At 44.1% G+C, this 24,696-nt stretch overlaps 1 protein-coding gene across 1 annotated transcript in view; it reads left to right on the forward strand.

The window, feature by feature from the left end:
* Positions 1 to 24,696, forward strand: part of LOC138736174 (CUB and sushi domain-containing protein 1-like) — a 2,349,200-nt gene that overhangs the window by 2,009,487 nt on the left and 315,017 nt on the right. The window contains exons 44-45 of the mRNA XM_069885244.1: positions 6,337 to 6,514; positions 20,343 to 20,488. Of these exons, the coding sequence (XP_069741345.1) occupies positions 6,337 to 6,514; positions 20,343 to 20,488 (324 nt within the window). The remainder of the gene's footprint in view (positions 1 to 6,336; positions 6,515 to 20,342; positions 20,489 to 24,696) is intronic.

Raw genomic sequence — 24,696 nt, forward strand, 5'->3', positions numbered from 1 at the left:
ACTCTATCTGCTTCCTACCCTTCAAGCGTCCCTACACAAAGGGAAAAATGGGCATGATCAACATTATTTTTGGCAGGTCACTCTTATATCGAATGAAGAATTTGACAGCTTCAAAACTTTAATTAATCTTGACATGCAAAGTTCAATAACCCATCTGCTGGCCGACAGTTCTTCACCAATGTGACTTCCTTGCTAGTTTTCTTGCACATTGTAAATTTATAAGGATGCTTTTAAAGTCAACTCTCTGAGATTGCCAACCGTTCTCTCAGATGGGACTTTGCAGTGGCATGGAATTTAATGACATATCATCTGGCTACATAAACAACTCGATGAAACAGTGTTTCTCGAGACCAGAGTGAACACACATTCACACACAATAAAAATCACACAAGTACATAAAGATATATATATATAGGGATGATTTACTTTGTTACAGGACACTAGTCATCAATCTCACAGCCTGTGGGAAGAAGCTATTTCCTAGCCTGGCAATGCTGGTTTTGATGCTCCTGTACCTCCTTTCCGATGGTAGTGGGTCAAAAATACTGTGTGCTGGATGGAAAGAGTCCTCTATAACTCTTTGAGCCATATTTAAGCAACACACACAGTTATCAATAGGGAAAAGGGAGACCCCAGTGATCTTCTCAACTGTTTTGTTGATCCTCTGGTCCAATGCTTTGCAGCTCCCGTACCACACAATGATGCAGCTGGACAGGACACTCTCAGTTTGCTTCTGTAAAAGATTGTCGAGATTGGCACTGGCAGCCTTGCCCTCCTGAACTTCCAGAGGTGTTGTGGGTCTAGGATAGGTCATCAGTTACATGCAGACCAACGGAACTTTGTGCTCTCCACTCTTTCCATGATGTGTAGTGGAGAGTAGCTGACCCTCATCCTGAAGACCGCATTGTCTCCTTTGACTTGTCCACGTTGAGGCTCTGGCTGTTGTTCTCGCGCCATTTTTCTGAGCTGCCCCACCTCCTCTCTGTAAGTTGGCTCATCGCTGTTGCAGCCAGCGACTGCGATACCATTTGAAAATTTGATGATCCTGTTGGAAATGAATCTGTCAGAGGGTCAACAGCATCATGAACAGCAGTGATGTGAGTATACAGCCCTGAGGTGCTCCAGTGCTCAGTGTGATGGGGCTTGGGGTTTTGCTGCCAAGCCGGGCTGACTGTGGGCTTCCAGTGCATCTAAAACTGGATGCATTTTGTGTGTTTCATCATATGTTTGGCCGGAACTCTGCTGCAGCTTTATTTTTGTGGGGAAACGAACAGCCAAAGTCACCCAGACACACTTAGTTCATATAAGCCAGGGGAACCAGAGATGTCCAGAATAAAAGTCTTCAGCATCATCAGAAGGGGAAAGAAATGGTTTATGTTTCAGGCCAGAACCCTTCAAGAAAAAAATGTAGACAGGCAGCTGAATAAAATTGTGGGGGACAGTTCCACAAGAAGGAGATAATAGGTAGATAAGGGAGGGAGGGCTCAACCGCAAACAAGGGGGAGTGGGGGTGGTGCTGCGAATGGAGAGGGAAGGAGGTGGAGGGCTGGACAAAAGAAAGCAGAGGGATGGGGAAGAGTGGGAGAACAGGGAGTGGGTGAGCTGAAAGCAGAAAAATTGCCGTTAATGCCTTCAAGTTGGAGAGTAACACGATGCTGGAGAAACTCAGCAGGTCAGGTCAAACAGTTTACTTTACATAACAAAGATAAAGCCTAAGCAAAATAACGACAGTTGACTGATTTCTGTAGGGATAATTTCAGTACTTATTGTCGAAGTCTACCATTCAATCAGAAACTGCTTTGTCAGTGTTTAATTCCTTGTGCATGAGGATGCTATCAAATATTTGGATGACATTGTGTTGAAGTTAGGTCACAGCCAGAAGCACAGGGACAGTGGTAGTGGAAGCTATTAAGCAGTGATAGTAATAGGTAAATAAATAAATGTTGCAGAGATTTGCAAAACAATTGCAGAAATGGAACAAGTCAAGTGGTGACCTTGGCTCATATCTAGTGCAGCAAGTTTCAAATATGGGTGACGGAAACCTGCAATGCTGGGTTCAGTTTGTATGGGTGCAAGGAGATCGGGGCAAGCAGAGAGAGTGCTGACCACCAGTCCCGTTTTGGAAGAGCTGAGCCTAAAAATGCCAAGCAAGGCCACCTGCAAATTGGAGAAACAATGTCTTATTTTCCATCTCAAGGACAATTTCTGATTTCCATCCCCTCCCCATCCCCACATTGCTTTTCCTCTTTTGCAACCCCTCTGTTTCCTTTCCACCAGCTACCCATCTCTTTCGTCCCCATTCAGAGAGCTCCCCTCTCCCCTAGCACTTGTCGGCTTTATCTCCTTCTGCCCTCCCACCTGTATCCACCTTAGCCCGTGCTCCTCTCCCTGAGCCTTCTCCCTCCTCTCTTCCCCCTTCTACCCCGACCTTTTCATTTGTGCACCTGACTGCTTTGTGCACATCCCTTGACAAAGAGTCTCAGCCCAAAACGTTCCTGATCCATTGTACTATCAATCCACCACAATTGTGATTAATAGGCTTTACTCACCTTAAAGTGTCAACACAGCTTGCATGTTGCTGGCCCGGTTCCAAGGCAGGTACTGAGGGAAGGTTTGAGCGTTCCACCTTTATGGGGATATCTGGGAGGGAGGGAGGCCAGACCATACATACATACATAGTAGTAGCACCACATTCAGCCCTCATTTTTAAACACAGTCCGGTGGGGTGATGTGGTTTCAGTTTTTATTACAGCTCCAAAGTCCCTTAGAGATTCAGCCTGTCCGGTGGTCTTGTCTATCGCTGCGACCATCGCAGGGTCGGCAGTGGCACAGCTGTTGTTTCCAGGCAGTGTCTTGCACAACAGGTGGTGCCTCCAGTGGCTGAGAGGTGTTGGTACAGTGGTGCTGTTCGGGTCAGTTGGAGTTTGGGGTGCAAAATCAGATGAGGTCGGGGTTACCAGGGGAGGGGATAGACTGGTGGGTCAAGGGATATCCTGCATGCGCCAGGTCCCAGATTGAGACCGTGACCTGTCGATGATCCTGATACTCCACGTAGGCGTATTGGGGGTTGGCGTGGAGGAGGTGGACCTTCTCGACCAGAGGGTCAATTATGTTTACTCCCTCTGGTTATTGTGTGACCTGCAGAGTTTCTCCAACATGTTCGTGTATTGCACTCGACACCACCTTCTGCAGACTTTTCTGTTTAACTAAATAAAAATGGAGATCATCATTTTGAGTTACTTTTTAAATGAGTTTAATTTTCACAACGCAGCAGGTTGAAGGCCTCTTCGAGCTCATGAAATCCACGTTGCCCAATTAATCCAGGTCATGGGAAGAAGGTACGATCTCCTTTCTGACAGTGGCAGATCCAACCGCAGGTCACTGCACTGAAAGCATTGTGCGAACCATGCTATGCCCCATGTGTTTGTTCCAGCTTTTTGAGGAAAAAACTTGACCTCTTCATGGGAAGAGTTTAACAGGTTGACAGATGACAGGATTCCATTCGGAGTGGGGAAGGAGCATTGAGGGGAGTGTTCTGAACCTTGAAGCTATGGATTAGGAGCACTCCATTTCTTCATGTAGAGGGGCAGAAAGAACCAGCTCACAAAGAAACCAACCACACCCACACGCCCCATTGCTCACCTACTGTCCCATCTGTGGAAGAGTCTGGTACAGAACACCAAGTGCTGAAGGAACTCAGCGGGTCAGGCATGATGCATGGGAGCCAATGGGGGGGGGGGATGTTTTGCGTGGAAGAGTGCGCTTCCTCCATGGCCGCCTCCGACCCTACAGAAATGAAGTGGAAGTGTGTCAACCTCAGTCCCGAGAGACTGCCCAAGAAGAAGGGGAAAACGTTAGCAGCAGCTCTTTGAACAATCTCTCCCCTTGCACTTCGAGAACAATTAATTTGATTCATTGAAATAATTTATTTTCCAATGGACCTCATGACCTTAGTTGTCAAGAATTATTATGCTACTAAACCCTACCTGATGCATTTATCCTTTATTATCCCAACTGGCATACAAGCAAGTAACCCTTGACTCTTTTTCATTTCATAACATTTCTCAAAATCATGTCACTTATGTTTATCATAAAAAGCCCAATTTTGTTATCATTTGTGATAGCAATACATCAACCTTAGTTGTCACTTCCCTTGCACTTTGATGTGACTTATGCAAGGGGGCATCCTGAACTTCTCCATGTTCCAATCGGTATCCTTGCTCTCCATAGAACTCTCTGATGTGAACAGAAAACCACTTGAGATTTTTTTTCAAGAAAACAACAAGTCTTGCTTTGAGGTCACATCACTTTTGTTGGAGCTGCCCGTTGCCAGACCAGTGAGAAAGGGCACCGACTGTTTGCATCTCATCCTGCACCCTTCCTACCTCCCTCCCCTTCTTCTCTCCTTCTCAAGGCATGAACAGCGCATATTAGTTTAAAGCAACGGGTTAATGCGAATGCCAGCTTTAAACTATTTCAGATCTGATCAGCCACCACTCAGTAGACCATGAATGTAATATAGTGGCCTGGTAAGCCATATCCTCACTTTGATCTATCTCTCTTTTCAGACACCAGTTAATGACTGATCTTACAAACCAAAAGAGTATGACATAATTGCTTTGTTGCAGGATTTATTCTTGTATCATTCAATGTATAAATTTCAATGGTTGAATGTCACTTTCTTATCTCATTCCCTTTCTTCATATACACTGATAAAAATTGAACTGATTTTTCATACACTAGAATAGATTTTAGTCATAAGTAATTTAAGCTTGGTAGTTTTCATTTAGGAGAATGTTAGCTGCTTTTAAATGATCCACATTAATTAAAATAAAAATGAAAAGTATCTATGCTTTTAGATATGCAATGCAATGAGCAACATAATTCCAAATACCGTCCAGATTAATGCCAGTATCCTATTCTTCATTGCCTGGAGAAAGAAAAATGACCTATTGGAAATTTTCAGAAGTGCAAGATGAAAATGCTGTCTAATTTGAACAGTGGATCAATGCACTGGTGCCTTGCAGTGCCGTGGATTGGGTTCAATCCTGACCTCGGGCGCTCTTCAGATGTTCTCCCTGCAGCTGTATGGGTCTCCTCTATGTCTTCTGGTTTCCTCCCACATCCCAAGGGTTAATTGGCCACTGTAAAGTACCCCGAGTATGTCAATGAGTGGTGGAATCTGGAGAGACTATAAAACAAGGTTAATGTTGGATGAGCGTAAGTGAGTGGATGATAGCGTGGGCTCAACTGGCTGACAGACCTGCTGGCTCGCTCTTCAATGTGATGAGTTGATTGGACTCTTTGGGATTCAAGAGCTTTCTGCACAGTATTTAGAAAGTTTTTTGAATGTACCTGTGGACTGGATGTTGTGCTGTTGGCACATCTTTGTTCCTGCTGAGATCCTTTATGCTCTAGTGTGTGTAGGTTCAAACTTTGCTTTCTCCCATGTTATTTATATTTGCATAGTTGATTTACGTACAGACTTGGCACCATCGCTGATGTCCATAGTAGGTGGAACTAAAGTAGGAGTCAACAAAAATGATGCCAGCATTTTGGCAGAGGAGCCTGTTTTACACTTCTTGAAAGAAAATGTCAAAAATTGGACAACAAAAATGGATCGCCACATATTTTGCAATTTCCCAAGACAAATTTCATATATAGTTAATTGTTCCCTTGTTGTTTTCCATTGAAAAGTCCAACAAATAACACAGAGAAGAGAGTGTATGTCAATTTTGCTCAGTCAAAAGCACATCACCAAGTGCAAGGAACATAGAACAGTCCCACAAAGGAACAGACCCGTCAACCCCACGATAAACAACATCTCTGCAGCTTGGTACAGAGCCCTACATTCTCAGCGCCTTCCTGTCATGCAGCGAATTTGTACTATTTCCAATAAAAGGAATGCCTCTTTTGCTTCACGTTGTGGGCAGCACATCCACAGGTCGAAGGTTAATCATTGATCCTGCCTGTTCCAGCACACACAACATTTCACTTTTTAAGTTGGAGTGCAGAAAATTAGTAATTGCTGATAACTGAAGGAAATATTCAATGACGACTTTCTGTTCCTGCAATGAAATTGAGTGGCACCAAATGGATTGAAAACTCGTCACGAAGTGAGATGCTCAAAATTATGTGCATCATTTGGTCCATCCAGAATCCAGAGTGTGCCAAATTCATGGACTTGGAAGGTTTGTTTTGTGTTATACATTTGCTGTTAATTAAATACAAAATGCTGTAGTAGTTTTGAAAATTCCAGCTGAAGCCAAAAATGTAAAATTGTTGCCATCCTGCACTAATTGTGTCACCATTTTTGCTTGTGTGTTTGCTTTAAAGCTCCTTGTGGCCTTAACATCACGTCTCGGAACGGTACCATCTACTCTCCTGGGTTCCCAAATGAGTATCCGAATTCCAAGGACTGCACCTGGCTAATTACAGTCCCTTCGGGGCACGGGGTATACATCAACTTCACTCTCCTGCAGACAGAGCCAATCAATGACTACATCGCAGTGTGGTATGACATTTCCCTGTTTAATTCAGAATGCAATTACAAAGTTCTCAGTAAACCAAAATCATCTTGTAGCCTTGATGGTAGAAGCGTAAAATGTTAAATTAATAATTATTAACAATCATTTTCCATTTGCAACCTGTTGTCAGGCTGTGGTGGTGAGAGTGTTAGACCGGTCTTGGCAATAATTTTGTTGAGGGGACAGAGAGGGAGGTGAGGTGCGACACCCAGATATTTCAATTTCTTTTCCAAAGTTGTAAAATAGTTTCATCCTGTCCTTGTATCCAAAGTCCAGAAACCCTGATTCTTTGATGCCAGTTATTTAGAATGCCACTCATTTCTTGCTTTCATGTTATCCAGTTCAGATTCCGGAGCTTGGGGATTTTTATATTTTTTCATTCGGATCTGGCATTACTTGCAGGACCATAATTTATTACCCATCCCTAATATCCCCTGTAAAGCTCTTGCTTCAAGGGCTGCAGCCTTGAGGGCAGTTGTTTTGGGAGTTGCAGGGTTCAGGGGTACATTCCTAAAGTAGGTCCATGTGCCACTTCGAGGGGAACTGCTGCCATTATATTCCCATGTGCCTGCTTGATGGTAGAAAGTCCATAGCCATAGATCCCTCAAGGTTGTCGCGCTAGTTGATGGGGTGATTAAGAAGGCGTATGGTGCGCTGGGCTTGATTAGGCTATTGAGTTCAAATGTCATGAGGTAGCATGGCTGCTCAATAAAACTCTTACTTTGGACACACTTTGTACAAAAGTACTGGACAAACTCAGCAGATCACACAGCATCTGTAGGAAGCAAAGACTATCACCATTTCAGCCTGTCCAGCTGATATTGTAACATTATTGGAGTATTGTTTTCACTTCTGGTTGCCTGATTAAAGAAAGGATGTAAATTCTTTGGAGAGGGTGAGGAGATTGGTGAAATCCAGAGTAGGTCCTTTGCAGTCGGAATCAGGGGAATATATAATGGGGAATAAGGAAATGGCAGACCAATTAAATTCTTACTTTAATTCTGTTTTTACAAGAGAGGATACAAATAACCTCCCAAGGATGTTGGGAAACATAGAGACTAATTCAAGGGAGGAACTGAAAGAAATCAGTATCTCTAAGGACATGGTCTTGGGGAAATTGATGGGATTGAAGGCAGATAAATCCCAAGGGCCTGATAATCTACATCCTAGGGTACTCAAGGAAGTGGCCATTCAGATAGCAGATGCTTTAAGAATTATTTTCCAGAACTCGATAGACTCAGGATCAGTACCCATGGACTGGAGGGTAGCTAATATTACCCCACTATTTAAAAAAGGGGGTAGAGAAAAAGCGGGGAATTATCGGCCGGTGAGCCTTACATCAGTAGTGGGCAAAATGATGGAATCCATTATTAAGGATGTAATAGCGGAGCATATGACTAGCAGAGAAGGGATCGGACGGAGTCAACATGGATTTACAAAAGGTAAATCGTGCTTGACAAATCTATTGGAATTCTTTGAGATGGTGACAGGTAAAATAGATGGGGGAGAGCCAGTGGGTGTGGTGTACCTGGACTTCCAAAAGGCCTTCGATAAGGTCCCGCATAAACAACTGGCTTCCAAATTCAAGGCTCATGGGATTGGGGGCAAAGTATTGATGTGGATTGAGAACTGGCTGGCAGGTAGAAGACAGAGAGTTGGGATAAATGGCTCATTTTCTGAGTGGCAGGCAGTGACCAGTGGGGTACCACAGGGATCTGTACTGGGACCCCAGCTGTTCACAATTTACATTAATGATCTGGATGAGGGGATTGGATGTAATAGCTCCAAATTTGCAGATGACACTAAGCTAGGAGGGGTTGTGTGCATGGAAGAGGGGGTCAGGAAGCTCCAGTGTGATTTGGATACATTGAGGGACTGGGCAGATACATGGCAAATGCACTACAATGTGGATAAATGTGAGGTTATCCACTTTGGTAATACAAACCAGAGGGCAGATTACTATTTGAATGGCAATAGATTAAGTGATGGGGAAGTGCAGAGAGACCTAGGGGTACTTGTACATCAGTCTCTGAAGGCGAGCATGCAGGTTCAGCAGGCGGTTAAAAAGGCAAATGGTATGTTGGCCTTCATATCAAGAGGGTTTAAGTATAGGAACAAGGATACCTTACTGCAGCTGTACAGGGCCTTGGTGAGACCCCACCTGGAGTATTGTGTGCAGTTTTGGTCACCTTATCTAAGGAAGAATGCTCTTGCAATGGAGGGAGTGCAGAGGCGATTCACCAGGCTGATACCTGGAATGGCAGGAATGACTTATGAGGAAAGATTGCGCAAATTGGGATTGTACTCGCTGGAGTTTAGAAGATTGAGAGGGGATCTCATAGAGACATAAAATTCTGGCAGGACTGGACAGAATGGATGCAGATGGGATGTTTCCAATGGTGGGAAAATCCAGAACCCGGGGCCATGGTTTGAGGATAATAGGCAAACCATTTAGGACCGAGATGAGGAGGAATTTATTTACCCAGAGGGTGGTGAATCTGTGAAATTCATTGCCACAGAGGGCAGTAGAGGCAGGTTCATTAAATATATTTAAGAGGGAATTAGATATATTTCTTCAGTACAGGGTATTAAAGGTTACGGAGAGAAGGCGGGGACGGGGTACTGAACTTTAAGATCAGCCATGATCTTGTTGAATGGCGGAGCAGGCTCGAAGGGTCGAATGACCTACTCCTGCTCCAATCTTCTATGTTTCTATGTTTCTATTTACCAGGATGTTTCCTGGAGGGGAGAAGCATTGTTCACAGATCTAGGGAGTTTTCTCTTTGGTGTGACAAAGGATGAGAAGAGATTTAAGAGAGGTCATATTTTGAGGCACTTAGATAGGGTGGAGAGCCAGCACCTTTTTTAAAAAACCAGGGATGCAATGGCTGATACCTGAGTAGAGGAAATTTTAGTAGAGATATCAGAAGTGTGATTTTCTACTCAGAGAGACCCTGGACTGCATTCGTAGAAGTAGTGGAGGAGGAAGCTGCTCGTGGGGACATTCTAAAGACTCTTGGATAAGTACATGGATGTAAGAAAAATAGAGGGTTGCAGACTGTGAGTTAGGTTGTTGTGGAGTAGGTTTTTTCTGTCAGCCGGATAATGGACTGAAAGTCATGTATTGTGCTGTAATATTCCATGATCTACAACAGTGGTTCTCAAACACTTACATACCCCCTTAAGTAATAGCTTACTAACCATGGAGAGCCTGTGTCATAGGTTTGCGGTGGTTAGTAAGATTATTAAGTGTTGTTCAGGTTCGTGTGGGTCCCATAGGTCAAGAACCAGACCAAAGTGCAGGTACAAAGCACACGTTTATTTCAGGGATGGAAATGGGACAACAGGGTCGATTGGTTAAGTAAACTTCTACACGCGCGCACACACACACACAATACACGGGGTAAATATACGCTTTGGATGATGAGGGAGAAACCGACAGAAACTGGGGAAATTACAAGAGCATACACATTTAACAATCAGATCAAGGTGATACCACGTGCCCCCACCCCTTGACTGGTACGGACACAGCTCTGCTACCTGGCCTTGAGACTCACCCCAACCCAATATGGAAGGTGTTACTTATATGCCATAAGGAGTCCAAAGAGGCAGAACAAAGGGGCACATGGCCCTTCATAGTTCTGGGGGCAGTACTGGGAGGGGCCAATCATTCGGGGCAGGCTGGGCCCCGCTGGCTGCTGTGGCCAATGGCTCGAAGCCAAGTGCTCAGCAGGGGTGAACTGAGGTGATTCACCTGGGCCATTTGGGTGAAGGTCAGGGCCGAGTCTGGGCGGGCTGCCTGGACTACAGCACCTGGTGATTTAGGCCGGCCAATCGCAAGGGTCACCTTGATGGCTTGGGTTGAGTCTTTGACGTTGATTGCCAGGTAGTGCGTCCTCTGACCAGGAGCGCAGCAGTGCCACCCAGTGGTGGACCCTGCCTCTCCATTACATTAAGGTGGTAGGTGAGTGGGAAGCCTTTCATTATTCCTCAATTTACTTACAGCCAATAGTTTTCTGTTTTGATTGATTAGTGCATAGTTGGTGATAACTGCTGAGAACGGTCTTGACCCAAGCGAATGGAGAAAATTAGATTTAATCCACTTTCAGATTGCAACTGCTCATTACCATGATGGTTTAATTCTGAATTTGTACACCAAGATGCTTTGCATTTTTGCATCAGTTGGCATGGAGATTGAAACAAGGAAATACGATTTCTAACCTCCCTCGTTTATTATGCTCATGCATAAAGGTGAACTGAAATTAAAATTGGTGAACAGAGGCATGTAAGTGCACTGCAGAGAAACATTCCTTCCATGATGAAGGTGATGATTTGCAGAAGTGTTTAAGGTCAATTAAAGGTTGTAGGTTTTTATGACTTTTTTCCACAGCTTCTTAGTTTCAGCAGCATTAATTGGTTTTGGTGATAGAATTCCAGGCCCCTATTTAAGCCGGAGGAGATTTCGACAATCCAGCATCAGCTCATTATGCAGAAGATGAATGTGGACATTCACTTTTGGAATCTGAGACATATATTTTGTGTATCTCCATGGGTATTTTCCATTGATTTGAAGGAAACTCGCAAAATGCTTTGAGAAGACGAGAGCAGCCTAACAATTCCTTTAATTCAAAAAAAAGAACTGCTCCATTGTACCAAAACCACCGTCCAGCAGGCCAGCCTGTATCTGAGAGGCTGGAGCAGATGTCATTTACCACAGGATGTCCAGTCTCTGGCTTATTCCTGGGGCTCTATTACCAGGTGACGGCATGGAGAGAAATTGTTCTTGAGCCGACAGGTTGCTGGTCTTCAGAGCTTCTGTGCCTTCTTCCCGAATGGAGCCGAGGGAAGAGGTTGAGACCGGGATGATAGGGGTCATTTATGATGTCGGCTGCCTTCTTGAGGTAGCACCTCACGTCGATGTCTTCAGTGGATGGGGGGGGGGGGGGGGGGGTTGGAGCCTGGCTATTATCTTCAACAGCCTTCTACATTTATATTGGCAGTCAAATTCCTAAACGGGGCTGTGATGCAACCAGTCAATGTGCTTTCCACAGTTTGATATCGTATTTGATATCCAAGTTTCCTCAGATTTCTGGAAGTCCAGGCTTCGGTGTGCCACCTTCATGTATGTTTAAGTGAGGGAACAAGGAGTCATGACAATGTTTCAATGGGTCAGTCTGGTCTGGAGCAAACTTCATCCATTGGATACTACTTGTGGCCTGAGACCCCAACCACTGATTCCAAGGTGGCGTGACAAGCATAATGTCCACACTGAGATTGGAATCACGTGCTCTATGCAGGGTTTTGACCTGCCGTGTATACAACCCTTTTCCCTCTGCAGAGGCTGCTCGACCCACTGTGATCCTCCAGACGTTTGTTTTCTGGTTCCACGCTTCTTTTCCCAGAGGTCTTTCATGTCCACGTACATGCAAGCCAACCTTTCCTCCACCCAAGTCTTAATCCCAGCTGGTATCTGCAACTTGCCTTTGATCAGCAGCTGGCAGTTCAGCTCCCCTTTCGTTACTTGCCTGGAGTGTTGCTACGTTCTTTTTCCTGCTCTAACCGAGCTAATTTGTCGGAGGGTCAATGTGAAAGAAGTCACTGTGTGTTTTCATGGCCTTCTGTCAGTGGCAGAGCTGCTCACAGGAAGTGCCCATTAGAAAGGAAGGAGCTGTGATGATAGTATCAGGCAGGAGGAGCAGGTGGCTGCTTTGACCACCTATAAATCTGAAGGCATTGCAAGATGAGGGTGGAAATGAAATAAAACAGGTGATGTGATGGTTTAGTCCCACCACTCTTCACCTGCTCTGATCATGGGTGTGCGAGGGGTAGAGGTGTAATCATCCTCGACTGTGTACAGCTGGATTCAGGTGGCCATTAGCCCACTGAACACTAACTGTTGCTGTGTGTGATTATGAGGTTGGCATATCCTTTTCATTAATGAGAGGGAGTCAGAGAGAGAGAGAGAAAATCAGAGAGACAGAGTGAGACGGTTAGAGGATCAGAGAGTAAGTGAGAAAGATCGTCAGAGAGGGAAAGAGAAATTCAAAGAGAAAATGAGAGAGGGAAGGAGTGAACAAGACAGTCAAGGGAAAATGGGGGGAGGGGGGAGCCAGTGGGGTGAGAGATGGAGAGAGTGGGGAAAGAGAGAATAGACAGATTGAGGGAAGAGAGAGAGAGAGACAATGGGGGAGGGAGAGTGGACAATGGGGAAGAGACAGGCAAAGAGAATGGGGGGAGAGACAATGGGGGAGGAAGACAAAGAGAATGAGAGAGTGACAGAGAGAGAATGGGGGAAGGGGAGAGAGAATGGGATAGAGAGAGAAAGAAAGTGAGAGGATATTGACAGATTATACGGGAAGTGAAACAGAGAGAGAGAGAGAGCATGGAGGAGAGAGACCAAGAAAGAGAATAGAGGCAGAGACACAGAGAGAGATATTTGGTGGGAGAAAGAGAAAATGGGAGGGGAAGGAGAGAGAGACAGAATGGGGCAGAGAGATGGAGAGAGAGACAGGTTTTGGGACAGACAGGGAATAGGAGGAGAGAGAGAGACTGGAGTAAGAGAGATGGAGAATGGATGGAGAGAGACAGAGGGAAAGACACTAGGTGAGTGTCAGAGAGACCATAAGAGAGAATGCAGAAAGAATGGAAGGGAGAGGGAAAGAGAGACAGAATGGGGGGAAGAAGACAAAGGGAGAGAATGGGGGAAAGAAGACAGAGGGAGAGAATGGGGGAGAGAGACACAATGGGGGTGAAACATGAGAGATACAAATGGGGAAGAGAGAGGAGAATGGGAGAGAGACTCAGAGAATTGGGAAGAAACAGAGAGAATGTGGGGGGGGGGGTGGAGAGAGAGAGTCAGTGAGAGGCTAATTCAATGTGACATTTTAATCTAATGGTTGGTGCAGGTTGAAAGATGTATGACTCTCCAGATCTATTACTACACAATGACCAATCATATTTTCCTGAATTAGGTGAAGGAATGTATTGCCTTTTATGGTAGCTACTTGAATGCCTTTTGATTGAATTAATCTTGATCCATTAATAGATATATTTGTATTTGGGATGTGATTTGCTTGATCAAGACCTTGATTGTGAATATTGTAAATGGGTCACGAAGTGGAGTGTGGTTCTGTTGAAGTTGATCAATTGAGAATGCAAGAATACCTTGGAATGACTTTCAAGGAATAATTTAGCTTTCATATTAATATGACAGTCATGCAAAATTTGAGTTCGAGTCATCATTTGGGTTGGTCAAACTTCCTCCATAATATTCCCCGATATCCTTTTTTATCTCCACAAAATGGATATACTGTTGCACTGTCAGATAGTTTATGGAAGCGAAGTATTCATGTTTCTTCAATGACATTATTCACTGAAGTTGAATGTGATTTAATACACTCTATCCAAGACAAGTTACTATTCTATTTCATGCTTTAAAATCAGATTGTCAGTCTAATTGTCCAAGTGTCCCCAAAGGAAAATTGTTTCTTCTTAAAATTCTCCAGAGAGATATTAATGGTGATTTTTGACATGTGAGCATAGAAATTGATATTTAATGTTGGAATAGTCTCTCTGAAGGTAGAGAAAGCATTGATTTTAAAGTTTTTTTTTCTGAGAAATCCATTGCTTTACTTGTTTATCAATGTTGCTTTTACATTTTTACCTGGTCCATGAGAATCAAAGGCTTCAAACATTCTTGACATTCATGAGATCGGAACACAAGCTGACGACCTGTGGCTTTCATTCTGTTTGTATCAAGTCTCACTGAAAGCAGCAACCTGTTGTCGTTGATATGAGAGGACACAGGTTTATGGTGAGAGGACACAGGTTTATGGTGAGAGGGGAAGATTTAAAAGGGACAAATCTTTTGCACAGAGAATGGTGGGCATATGGAATAAGCTGCCAGAGGAAGTGGTAGTGTCTGCTGCAATTACATTCATTGAAGAACTTTTATATAGGTGCATGGATAGGGATATGTGCCAAATGGGAGTACTATAGATCAGGTTGGCACCTTGGTCAGTATGGGCAAATTGGGCTGAATGGCCTTTCTTTGTGCTGTATAACTATGAGTCAAAATTGGTCAACATGGCAAACTGTTTAGGTCATTGTCCAAAACTTCCACATTCATAACTAATGCTTGAACTGGAAATAATATGTTATGGTAAGTAAATGAACTTAAATCAGATCATCAATGGAACATTTGCCTCCATGGTACAGAATTGTTGCAATCATTGCTAGCTTTAATGACCTACTTTCATTCACTACCTGATAAATGTCAGCTGTGGGTGAGTTGTTTAAAATATTACCATTACTATTGTTGGCAGATGATCCAGGAGATTGGATTATCATCTGTAACATTATGAAACACAGAGCCAAGAATCGACTTTAAACCTTGAACCACCAACCCCCCCCCACCCCTGCTGAGTTTAGATTTCACAGTACATGCATGACATCACATATAACCCTGAGATCCTGTGGGACTGTGCCCCTCCCCCACCATTTTGTTCAAGCACCTGCCTATATTTTGCTCATACCTTATGTGATGCACTGTAGTGACAGTAAGCAGACACAAGATTCAAAGACTGAACAACAGGCTTTATTCAGCTTAAAGTCTCTGCTATATGTTGGATCTGCTGAGTTTCCTAGCTGTAATTTAATTTCAACCACGGTGTTTGCAGATGTTCATGGTTTACTCCTTGAAGCCTTGACTGTCAAGTTCCCAGTTAAACAACAAAGCCTGGAGATACTGGGGCCTAGTGCAACACACACGTGTGCTGGAGAAACTCAGCAGGCCACACAGCTTCCAATTGTCAAGTCCCAGGCTCAGGCCTGAAACGTAGACTGCCTTTTACTTTCCATGGATGCTGCATGACCTGCTGAGTTACTCCAGCATTTCAAGGTGTTGCTGTCATGTTCCAATGCAGGTCCTTTGTGTAAAGAAACCATATTCCTTGCAATTCTAAAAGCTTCATCTCTGTCTTTAAAAAATGCATCAAGAAACATGGGGACTGAATTTGGGCCATAATGAAGATTATTTTTTCTCTCTCCTCCTGGAACAAGGGAGTCTGAGATGCAACAAGAACGAGGTATGTAAAATTATGAGAGATTTAGAAAGAGGAGAGCACCAGAATCTGTTTCCAATGGTCAGGACACAGGTTGATGGGACATGGTTTAAAGGGGATCTGAGGGTTTTTTTTTCCATATGCATTTTGAATGAGTTGCCAGTAGGGCAAGAGTGGGAATTGAAACAGGAATTTGAATGAGCTGTGCATAAATGGATATGGAATGGAATAAGAGGAGTGGGCAGGCATGAGGGTGGGCATAGAAGCAATCATCCAAAAGGCCTGATTCTATTAATGTGACTGATTCTCCTAAACAAGATCAGTATCAACGTTTACAGAACCTCAACTGTTCATCAGCTTTCAATTATCGATGTGACATGTCCATCCATGGCCTGATACACTGCTAAACCAAGGCTACTCACAAATTGGAGGAGGAACACTATTCCCTCTTGGTTCTCTCCAACCAGATGGTATTAATGTTGACTTTTACAGTTTCCTGAGTCTCCCTCCTTCCCGATTTCTCTGTCTCCTTTCGTCCAGCTCCCCTCCCTCCATCCCATGCAGAGAGCTACCCTTCCCCCTGTGGTGGAACACAGTACTGCAGGCATCTCCTCACTGGGCTGGGCACGCTTGCCCACCTCCTGTACCTGTAACCCCTCCCCATAACATCCATAATAAAGGCCGTGAGCCCTACTCCCTTCCATCATACCTTCCGTGGATGTGAGCCAGCAGTGCGTAGAGGCAGGTCTGTGCCTTCTCCTCAATAAAGCCTTTGACTCTTGCTTCGTGTCTGTGAGTGGTCCTTAATCATGTCACTTTATTCTCCTCACATTCCCATGAACTCCCCCAAGATTTACCTGCACACAAAAGAGTGACCTACGCTGGTCAATTTAGCAATCGGGCCATCTGTTATTGGGGTGTGGGAGGAAACTGGATGGCCTGCTGGGGGTTGGAGGTGGAACCCACACTATCACAAGGAAAGCATGTAAACCTACTCCAGTGGTTCTCAACGTTTTTCTTCCCACTCACATTGCTACTTTAATTAATCCCTCTGCCATCAGGATTGCTTAAGGTGGGATGCAAGTGGGAAGGGAAGGTCATGAACCACTGCTCTAGACACAATTGTTACTGAAATATTTTGCTTGTGAAAAATTGTCATTGCCCCATTTCCTTTGGAGTTCTGAAACCATGCACATAATGAGTCAATGAGGGACGATTAAAATAATGGTTTTCAAACCTTTTCTTTCTACTCACACCCCACCTTAACTAATCCCTTACTAATCACAAAGCACTGATAGCATAGGGAATACTTAAAGTGGGATGTGAGTGGAAAGGAAAAGGTTGAGGACCACTGCTCTACTCAGATGCTTCCTGAGACCAGGGTTAAACATAGGACACAGGATCTATGAGACAGTTACTCTCCCAGTTGTGTTGCTATGCCAGGATTTAAATTGATGTTCCAAGTCATAGATTCAAATCCCTATATTCCCAGTCATGTAATTTAACCTCTCTTTGCAACCTGCTGGATGAGTAAAGCTGTCATGTGAATGTAGCTGCCATTCTCTGTGACATTATTGACATTTCATGCTGCATTGACTGATTTCCACTTCCTTTGGATGCTCCGAGACCTGCTGAGTTATTGTGTTTGTTGCAATCTACCCCAGCATCTACAGATTTTCTTGGGAAAAGCTCTGATTTTTCAGAGATTTGCCGACCAAACTTCGACAAACAAATTTGCAAACCAGTCAAGGACACACAATTAATTGGAAAATCACAATCTGGATCAATAAGAGAAAGAAGGATTCATCAAGTTAGCCAGAATCCACAGAGGAGAATGGACCAGTCAATGTTTTGGGTCAAGACAAATAATGCAGGGTGTTCACTGGAAATGTCAACTTTCCATTTTGCTCCCCAGACACAGCCCGTTCCAGAGAGTTCCTCCAGCCAGTCGGTTTTTGTAAAAGTCAACAATAAGTTTGCTTGCCGTGATGATATTCTGACAGAATTGGTATGGGAAATTGGTCGTGGCTTTCACCCTTCATCTGCAGCAGAAGCGCAGGAGTACTTTGTAAACTGTGTTGGTAATTGGAGCAAAAAACAGGGTGCTGGTAGATGGGTTTCGACCCAAAACCTCGACCATCCTTTCTCTCCCACTGAACCCAATGAGTTCCTTTGGCATTTTGTTTTCTGCTCCAGCTTCCAACATCTGCAGCCTCCTGTGTTTCCAATGCACTGGTATTTATATTGCAGAAACATTATGAATGTGGTCTTTACCTGTGATATAATTCAGGGAACTCTTTCCATGCTCCTACTAATGCCCACTCCTTTGCTTTACCCCTGCTCTCTTTATTTACCTCCCTCTTCAGTCGGCCTCTTCCCTAGAATTCTGTGAGACCATTCACTGGTCTTAGAGAATAGTGCCCGAGTCCAGGTCAACTTAGTGATCGAAATTGAGGAACCACAAATCTCCAGGTGCAGCACTGCCTCTGAAGGCAAGATGTCTTACGGATATTCCAACGGCTTTGTGGTTTGGATGCCTCTATCATTTGAAGCATCATTCCGTAACATAATTTTGTGAAGAAATAGTTGATCGATTTGTTACCTTGTGATACATATAGTTATTCAAAATGAAACTGACAGTCAGCAACTGGTTTAAAATATGAAAATCTGTACCATGATCACTTCAAATGGCAATTTTTCAGGATTTTCTGTAATATTTTCTTTTTATTCTCTAAAATTAGCTGCATTACTTTGCAGACTTTCTAAAATATGCTTAATATTCTATGCATGCGTGTGTGTGCTTGTGTGTATATATATATATATCTATATATACACGTAGGTGTGTATGTGTATATGTATGTGCAATATCTATAAATATGTGGGGGGGCTGGTAGTCATGGTGGGGAGCTGGCTGATGGAGGACCTCAGTTTTCTTTAGGCTGACTTCGAGGCCAAACATTTTGGCAGTTTCCGCAAAACAGGACGTCAAGCGCTGAAGAGCTGGCTCTGAATGGGCAACTAAAGCGGCATCGTCTGCAAAGAGTAGTTCACGGACAAGTTGCTCTTGTGTTTTGGTGTGAGCTTGCAGGCGCCTCAGATTGAAGAGACTGCCATCCGTGTGGTACCGGATGTAAACAGCATCTTCATTGTTGAGGTCTTTCATGGCTTGTTTCAGCATCATGCTGAAGAAGATTGAAAAGAGGGTTGGTGCGAGAACACAGCCTTGCTTCATGCCATTGTTAATGGAGAAGGGTTTAGAGAGCTCATTGCTGTATCTGAGCCGACCTTGTTGGTTTTCGTGCAGTTGGATAACCATGTTGAGGAACTTTGGGGAGCCATCCGAGGCGCTCTAGTATTTGCCAAAGCCCTTTCCTACTCACGGTGTCGAAGGCTTTGGTGAGGTCAACAAAGGTGATATAGAGTCCTTTGTTTTGTTCTCTGCACTTTTCTTGGAGCTGTCTGAGGGCAAAGAGCATGTCAGTAGTTCCTCTGTTTGCGCGAAAGTCACACTGTGATTCTGGGAGAAAACGGTCAACCAGTTTACCTATCTCGGCTGCACCATTTCATCAGATGCAAGGATCAACAATGAGATAGACAACAGACTCGCCAAAGCAAATAGCGCCTTTGGAAGACTATACAAAAGAGTCTGGAAAAACAACCAACTGAAAAACCTCACAAAGATTAGCATATACAGAGCCGTTCAGCTCCAAATCATGGGTCCTCTACCGGCATCACCTATAGCTCCTAGAACGCTTCCACCAGCGTTGTCTCTGCTCCATCCTCAACATTCATTGAAGCGACTTCATCACCAACATCGAAGTACTCGAGATGGCAGAGGCCGACAGCATCGAATCCACGCTGCTGAAGATCCAACTGCGCTGGGTAGGTCACGTCTCCAGAATGGAGGACCATCGCCTTCCCAAGATCGTGTTATATGGCGAGCTCTCCACTGGCCACCATGACAGAGGTGCACCAAAGAAGAGGTACAAGGACTGCCTAAAGAAATCTCTTGGTGCCTGCCACATTGATCACTGCCAGTGGGCTGATCTCACCTCGAACCGTGCATCTTGGCGCCTCACAGTTCGGCGGGCAGCAACCTCCTTTGAAGAAGACCGCAGAGCCCACCTCACTGACAAAAGACAAAGGAGGAAAAACCCAACATAAAACAGGTTTCACAGTGACTTCTCCGGAGGGGGATTCTTTGTCCTCAACCAACCAATTTTCCCCTGCAACCGCTGCAATCGTGTCTGCCTGTCCCGCATCGGACTTGTCAGCCACAAACGAGCCTGCAGCTGACGTGGACATTACCCCTCCATTAATCTTTGTCTGCGAATCCAAGCCAAAAAGAATCTATAAATATATATCTGTACCTGTGTATATACATATATGCTATATATAACTATCAATAGATATAAATGGAGAGAGATGGATCTAAACAAAACATTTATGTTTGGAACATTTGAAGAATAGTGGAACTTAGTTGAGACAATGTTTAGAGGAATGTCATGTGATGGCTGGATTTGGTGTAAAGTGTTCTGCGTGGTTCAAGAAGTGAATGTTACATCACTGGATTCCTGCAAAAATGGCCGAGTGAATGACTGATGTAGAGTAACAAATAAAAGGACACACCTTTCAGTTCTTTGAAGTGATCTCCTTAACCTTGCTGCTCCCAGTCTTCTGTGATCAGAAATAAAAGTTAGCCATTGCCTCCTTCACTTATTTTCAGACACGCTTGTCTTCTTTCATTATACAGGGACGGACCTGACCAGACTTCTGCACAGCTTGGAATCTTCAGTGGCAACACAGCGCTGGAATCAGCCTACAGTTCCACCAATCAGGTCCTTATCAGGTTTCACAGTGACTTCTCCGGAGGGGGATTCTTTGTCCTCAATTTTCACGGTTAGTTTCCTTCAGCAGTGGGTGCTAATGAATGATTCAGAAATGTGTGCATTTTCAGACATTGCCTTGCTTACATTTTGTTTTATGTGAAGTGTTGCATTGATGAAGACTTTGACAACTCTGTATCCCCATCATCTCCCCACCCCCCCCCCCCCCCCCCCCCCACAACCCGTTTTAGTGTTTAAGCACGTTTATTTGTCTCAAAATATCCAGGGTAGTGAGAAAGGGTTTTTCCATGAACAGACAAACAGGTTATCACAAAATAAAGAAACAGAAGTTGACCATTTGACCTCTAAAGTCTACTCCACCATGAAGAACAGATTATCTCTAACATTCATATAGTCGTGTAGAGAGCACCGGTTGCAGAATGAAAAAGGAAAATCTCCAAGCACAAGGCAAGGGCAGCATGAGAGCACTCCCATGGGCTTCATTGAGGAGTCAGATTTGTTTCCATTAAACCTAATGGTGCTCAGGAAGATCTTGCCAACAGGTATGTCTGGTCTTGGCCTCAGCCATTGTGAGGGTGAGGCTAAACATCAACTTAAGAAACAAAATATCATATTCCTTCTTAAACCCAACTGCACGGACATGAACTTTTCTTAATTTCAATAACACTCTCCTCTGTCTGGTTCCACTGGTTCTTTCCCTTAACTATTCCTGCTTCTCTCTATCTTTCCTTGTCCCAGTGGGTTCTCCTTCTACCTGTCTTTCCAACTCTCAGTTTTCAGATTTATGGTCAGAGTACTTACATGGCATCATATACAACCCTGAGATTCTTTTTCCTGTGGATGAGGCAGAATTATCGCTAATTGGTAGTGCAAAAACTCCACATACACATGTAAATAAATCAAGAAATGTAAACAAACTGTGCAATTATGAGAGAGAAAAAAATCAATGAAGTGAAAAGTAAAGGTTCTTAAATGATTGAGTTTGTGGTTGAGGAGTCTGATGATGGAGGGGGAGCAGCTGTTCCTGAACCTGATGGTGCGAGTCTTGTGCCACCTATACCTCTTTCCTGATGGCAGCAGCAAGAGCAGTGCATCTGATGGGTGGTGTGGGTCCCTGATGATTGCTGCTGGTGTCTGACAGCGGTGTTCCCCGTAGTTATTCTTGATGATGGGGAGAGTTTTGCCTGTGATGTCCTGGGCTGTGTCCACTACCTTTTGCAGGGCTTTTTGCTCAGGAGTATTGGTGTCCTCACACTTTCCACCTCACCTCTTTAGAAAGTTGCTAGGGTTTTTGGTGTCATTCCAAACCTTCGCAAACTCCTGAGGAAGTAGACTGTGGTGATATGGTCACCTCAGTCTTTGTCTCCGTAATTAATGGGGGAACTGGTAGCGCAAAACACTAACGTGCTTTCTTCACCGTGCCTTTAGTGTATCTCCCGCCTTCTGTTCAATATCCTATCCTTTCTTATCCCTTCCAATTGTTTATTCCACCCCTTGATCTCTTTGCTATCTCCCCTTCCCACTATTTTCTGTCGGACCCTGACCCAGAACATTGACAGATCATTTCCATCCGTGGATATTGCCTGACCTGCTGAGACCCCCAGCAGCTCATTATTTGTTCCAGATTCCAGCATCTGCAGCTTTTGTTTTCTCCTCATCGTATGACATTTGATTGACGCTATTTTTATTATTTGTATCCCTTTTATCATGGGAATCTATTTTAAGCTGGACAGTTCTCTTTGTCCACAGTGAAGAGTAATGTCTGAATCTTGAAAAGCTTGTGTTTGAGGTCAGTTGGATATAGTTAGGCAGCATTAAAGCAGTTCCCTGACAACTATTACAACTAATTCAGACAAATCCCCATATTCCTATTAATTCTCCACTGAGTCAAGGTCATGTTGGGAAGAGTATCAAGTTCGATGGGTTCACAGTGAGATGAATCTGGACACAAGTGTTACAATCACATGCAACTTTCATTAACAATTAGGAGGCAAATGGGAGAAGGTTAAATGGTACTCGATTACTATTTCACTTAAGCCATGATATAGACATTCACCTTGGACCTGGGTTGGACTCTGACCTACACTCGACACACAACAAACAGGGACTCTTACACACACCCGGTTCCCTGTACCAATGGTGGTGTGGTTCTCTGCAAGTACTGATCTATTGCAATGCAGTGGCTCAGCTTCAGTGTGGTGCACACCTTACCCGTGACTCGTCTAGCGATGTCCACAGTAGGAACCTGCCGAGGGGTAATGCCCAGGGCTTGGACCATGAGGCAGAGAGAGAGAATGTGTTGTGTGTTGGTGTTATATACAGTGCTAATCTGTGCTTCTAGCCTGTAATTGCCCGAGATGATTTAAATTAGCCAACAGCAAGGTATGCACTAGTGGCTCCAACCTTGATGGACAGGTGATGTGACTCCTGAATAAATTTCAGACAGGGAGGACATGTGACCACCTGCAATACACACATTCCAGACAGTCAGGGAAGCCATGCCTCCTCCACATAAAATAGCCAATCGTCTACACATTTTGGATCATTTGTAATGGAACTATGAGCAAGGGCCAGCTTGGGACAGGGACAGATGTTAATCTCTGGAAAATGAATCCTACTGATAGGAGAAACTCAAGAACCGCAGACAAACACGACATACTGGAGGACTCAGTGGGTCGTGCAGCATCAGTGAGAGACAAAGAATGACCGACGTTTCGAGCCAAAACTCTTCATTGGAACTAAGGAAGTGGAAGTACAGATGCAGAGTTTCAGCTCGAAACATAGACCATTCTCGAGTTTCTCCAGCAGATTGTAGGTTCCAGTTTCTGCACTCTCATGTGGAATCTCGAGCAATAAAAGCTGCTGGAGTCACCCATTTGGTCAGGCCACATCCATGGAGAGAGCTTCAGAATACTCAGCTACCCCTGTTCCTGTTCCTTTTCACCATATGAAGCTGAAATTGGCACTAACTATAATTTCTCAGAACTTTCCACATTGATGGTGCAGTTATCTTATTAATTTGTGACTGATGCAGTGTTTTCCCAATTCCACCTTGTCTTTGAGGAGCTTTAATTTTTTTAAAGTGCTTCAACCAACCTATCAATGCTTGGTCGTGACTGAAATAGAATGAAGGCTTTTCTTAATATTTTAAGCTCTCAATAAGGTTGTTGGATGTGAGGGACACATTAATGTTTTCTAGTCCTCGTTAGTGTACAGAAGTGGCTCTTATCATATACAGCACTGAAACAGGCCATCTTGGCCCTTCTAGTGTGCACCGAACCAAGTTCTCTCCTCTAGTCCCACCTACCTACACCCTGTCCATAACCCTCCATTCCCCTCCCATCCATCTACCTATCCAATTTTTCCTTAAATGACAAAATGAACCCTGCCACTACCACTACTTGTCCTGGAAGCTCATTCCACACAGAGTGAAGAAGGTCCCCCTCATGTTACTTCTAAACTTCTGCCCCTTATCTCTTGACTCATGACCTCTTGTTTCAACCTCTCCTACCCTCAAGGGAAAAAGCCTCTCCACATCAACTCTATCTTAAATACCTCTATCAAATCCCCACTCAACCTTCCACACTCTAAGGAATAAAGACCTAATCTGCTCAATCTTTCTTTGTAATTGAGATGTCGAAATCCGGTAACATTTTTGTAAAAATGAGACATACATTCTCCAGTTCTGACCTTCAAACTTCCCCCACGATGCTCCTTTTAATCTTTATTTTACATGTGAAACTCTCTCGATTCTCTGCCCTTCCCACTTCCATTTATTCTGAGTGCCCAGACTGTTGCAATTCATCAAATTTGCTGCAAGGACTGACTGTGACGTGCCTTTGGCTGCAAATATGCTGATGTATGAGCAGTGGAGTGGTGTAGCAGCTAGTGGTGTTGCCTCACAGCTGTCTGCGTGCAGTCTGCATGCCCTCACTCCTACCGGTGTGTTCCCCCCCCCCCCCCCCCCCACCATCTGCTTTCCTCTCATGTCTCCAAGTTAGGCAGGTAGCTTGATGTAGTGGTTAATTAACTGTTAAAAGGAGAAAGTTGGTAACTTTTTGAAAGAGAAGGGAATTGAGGATTACGGGGGACTGCACCATCAGAGGGTAGATGAGCATGACCATATTGAACGTAGGACAGGCTAGAGGGGTTGAATGGATGATTCTGAATCCTAGTTACCATTTATGCCAGGAGATATTCATGCTTAATTCCTCCTGCATGATTTATAGACCAATTTGAGGTGACATTCAAAGACCAGTT

The sequence above is a fragment of the Narcine bancroftii genome, chromosome 6, assembly GCF_036971445.1.
Source record: "Narcine bancroftii isolate sNarBan1 chromosome 6, sNarBan1.hap1, whole genome shotgun sequence".
Classification (NCBI taxonomy): domain Eukaryota; kingdom Metazoa; phylum Chordata; class Chondrichthyes; order Torpediniformes; family Narcinidae; genus Narcine; species Narcine bancroftii.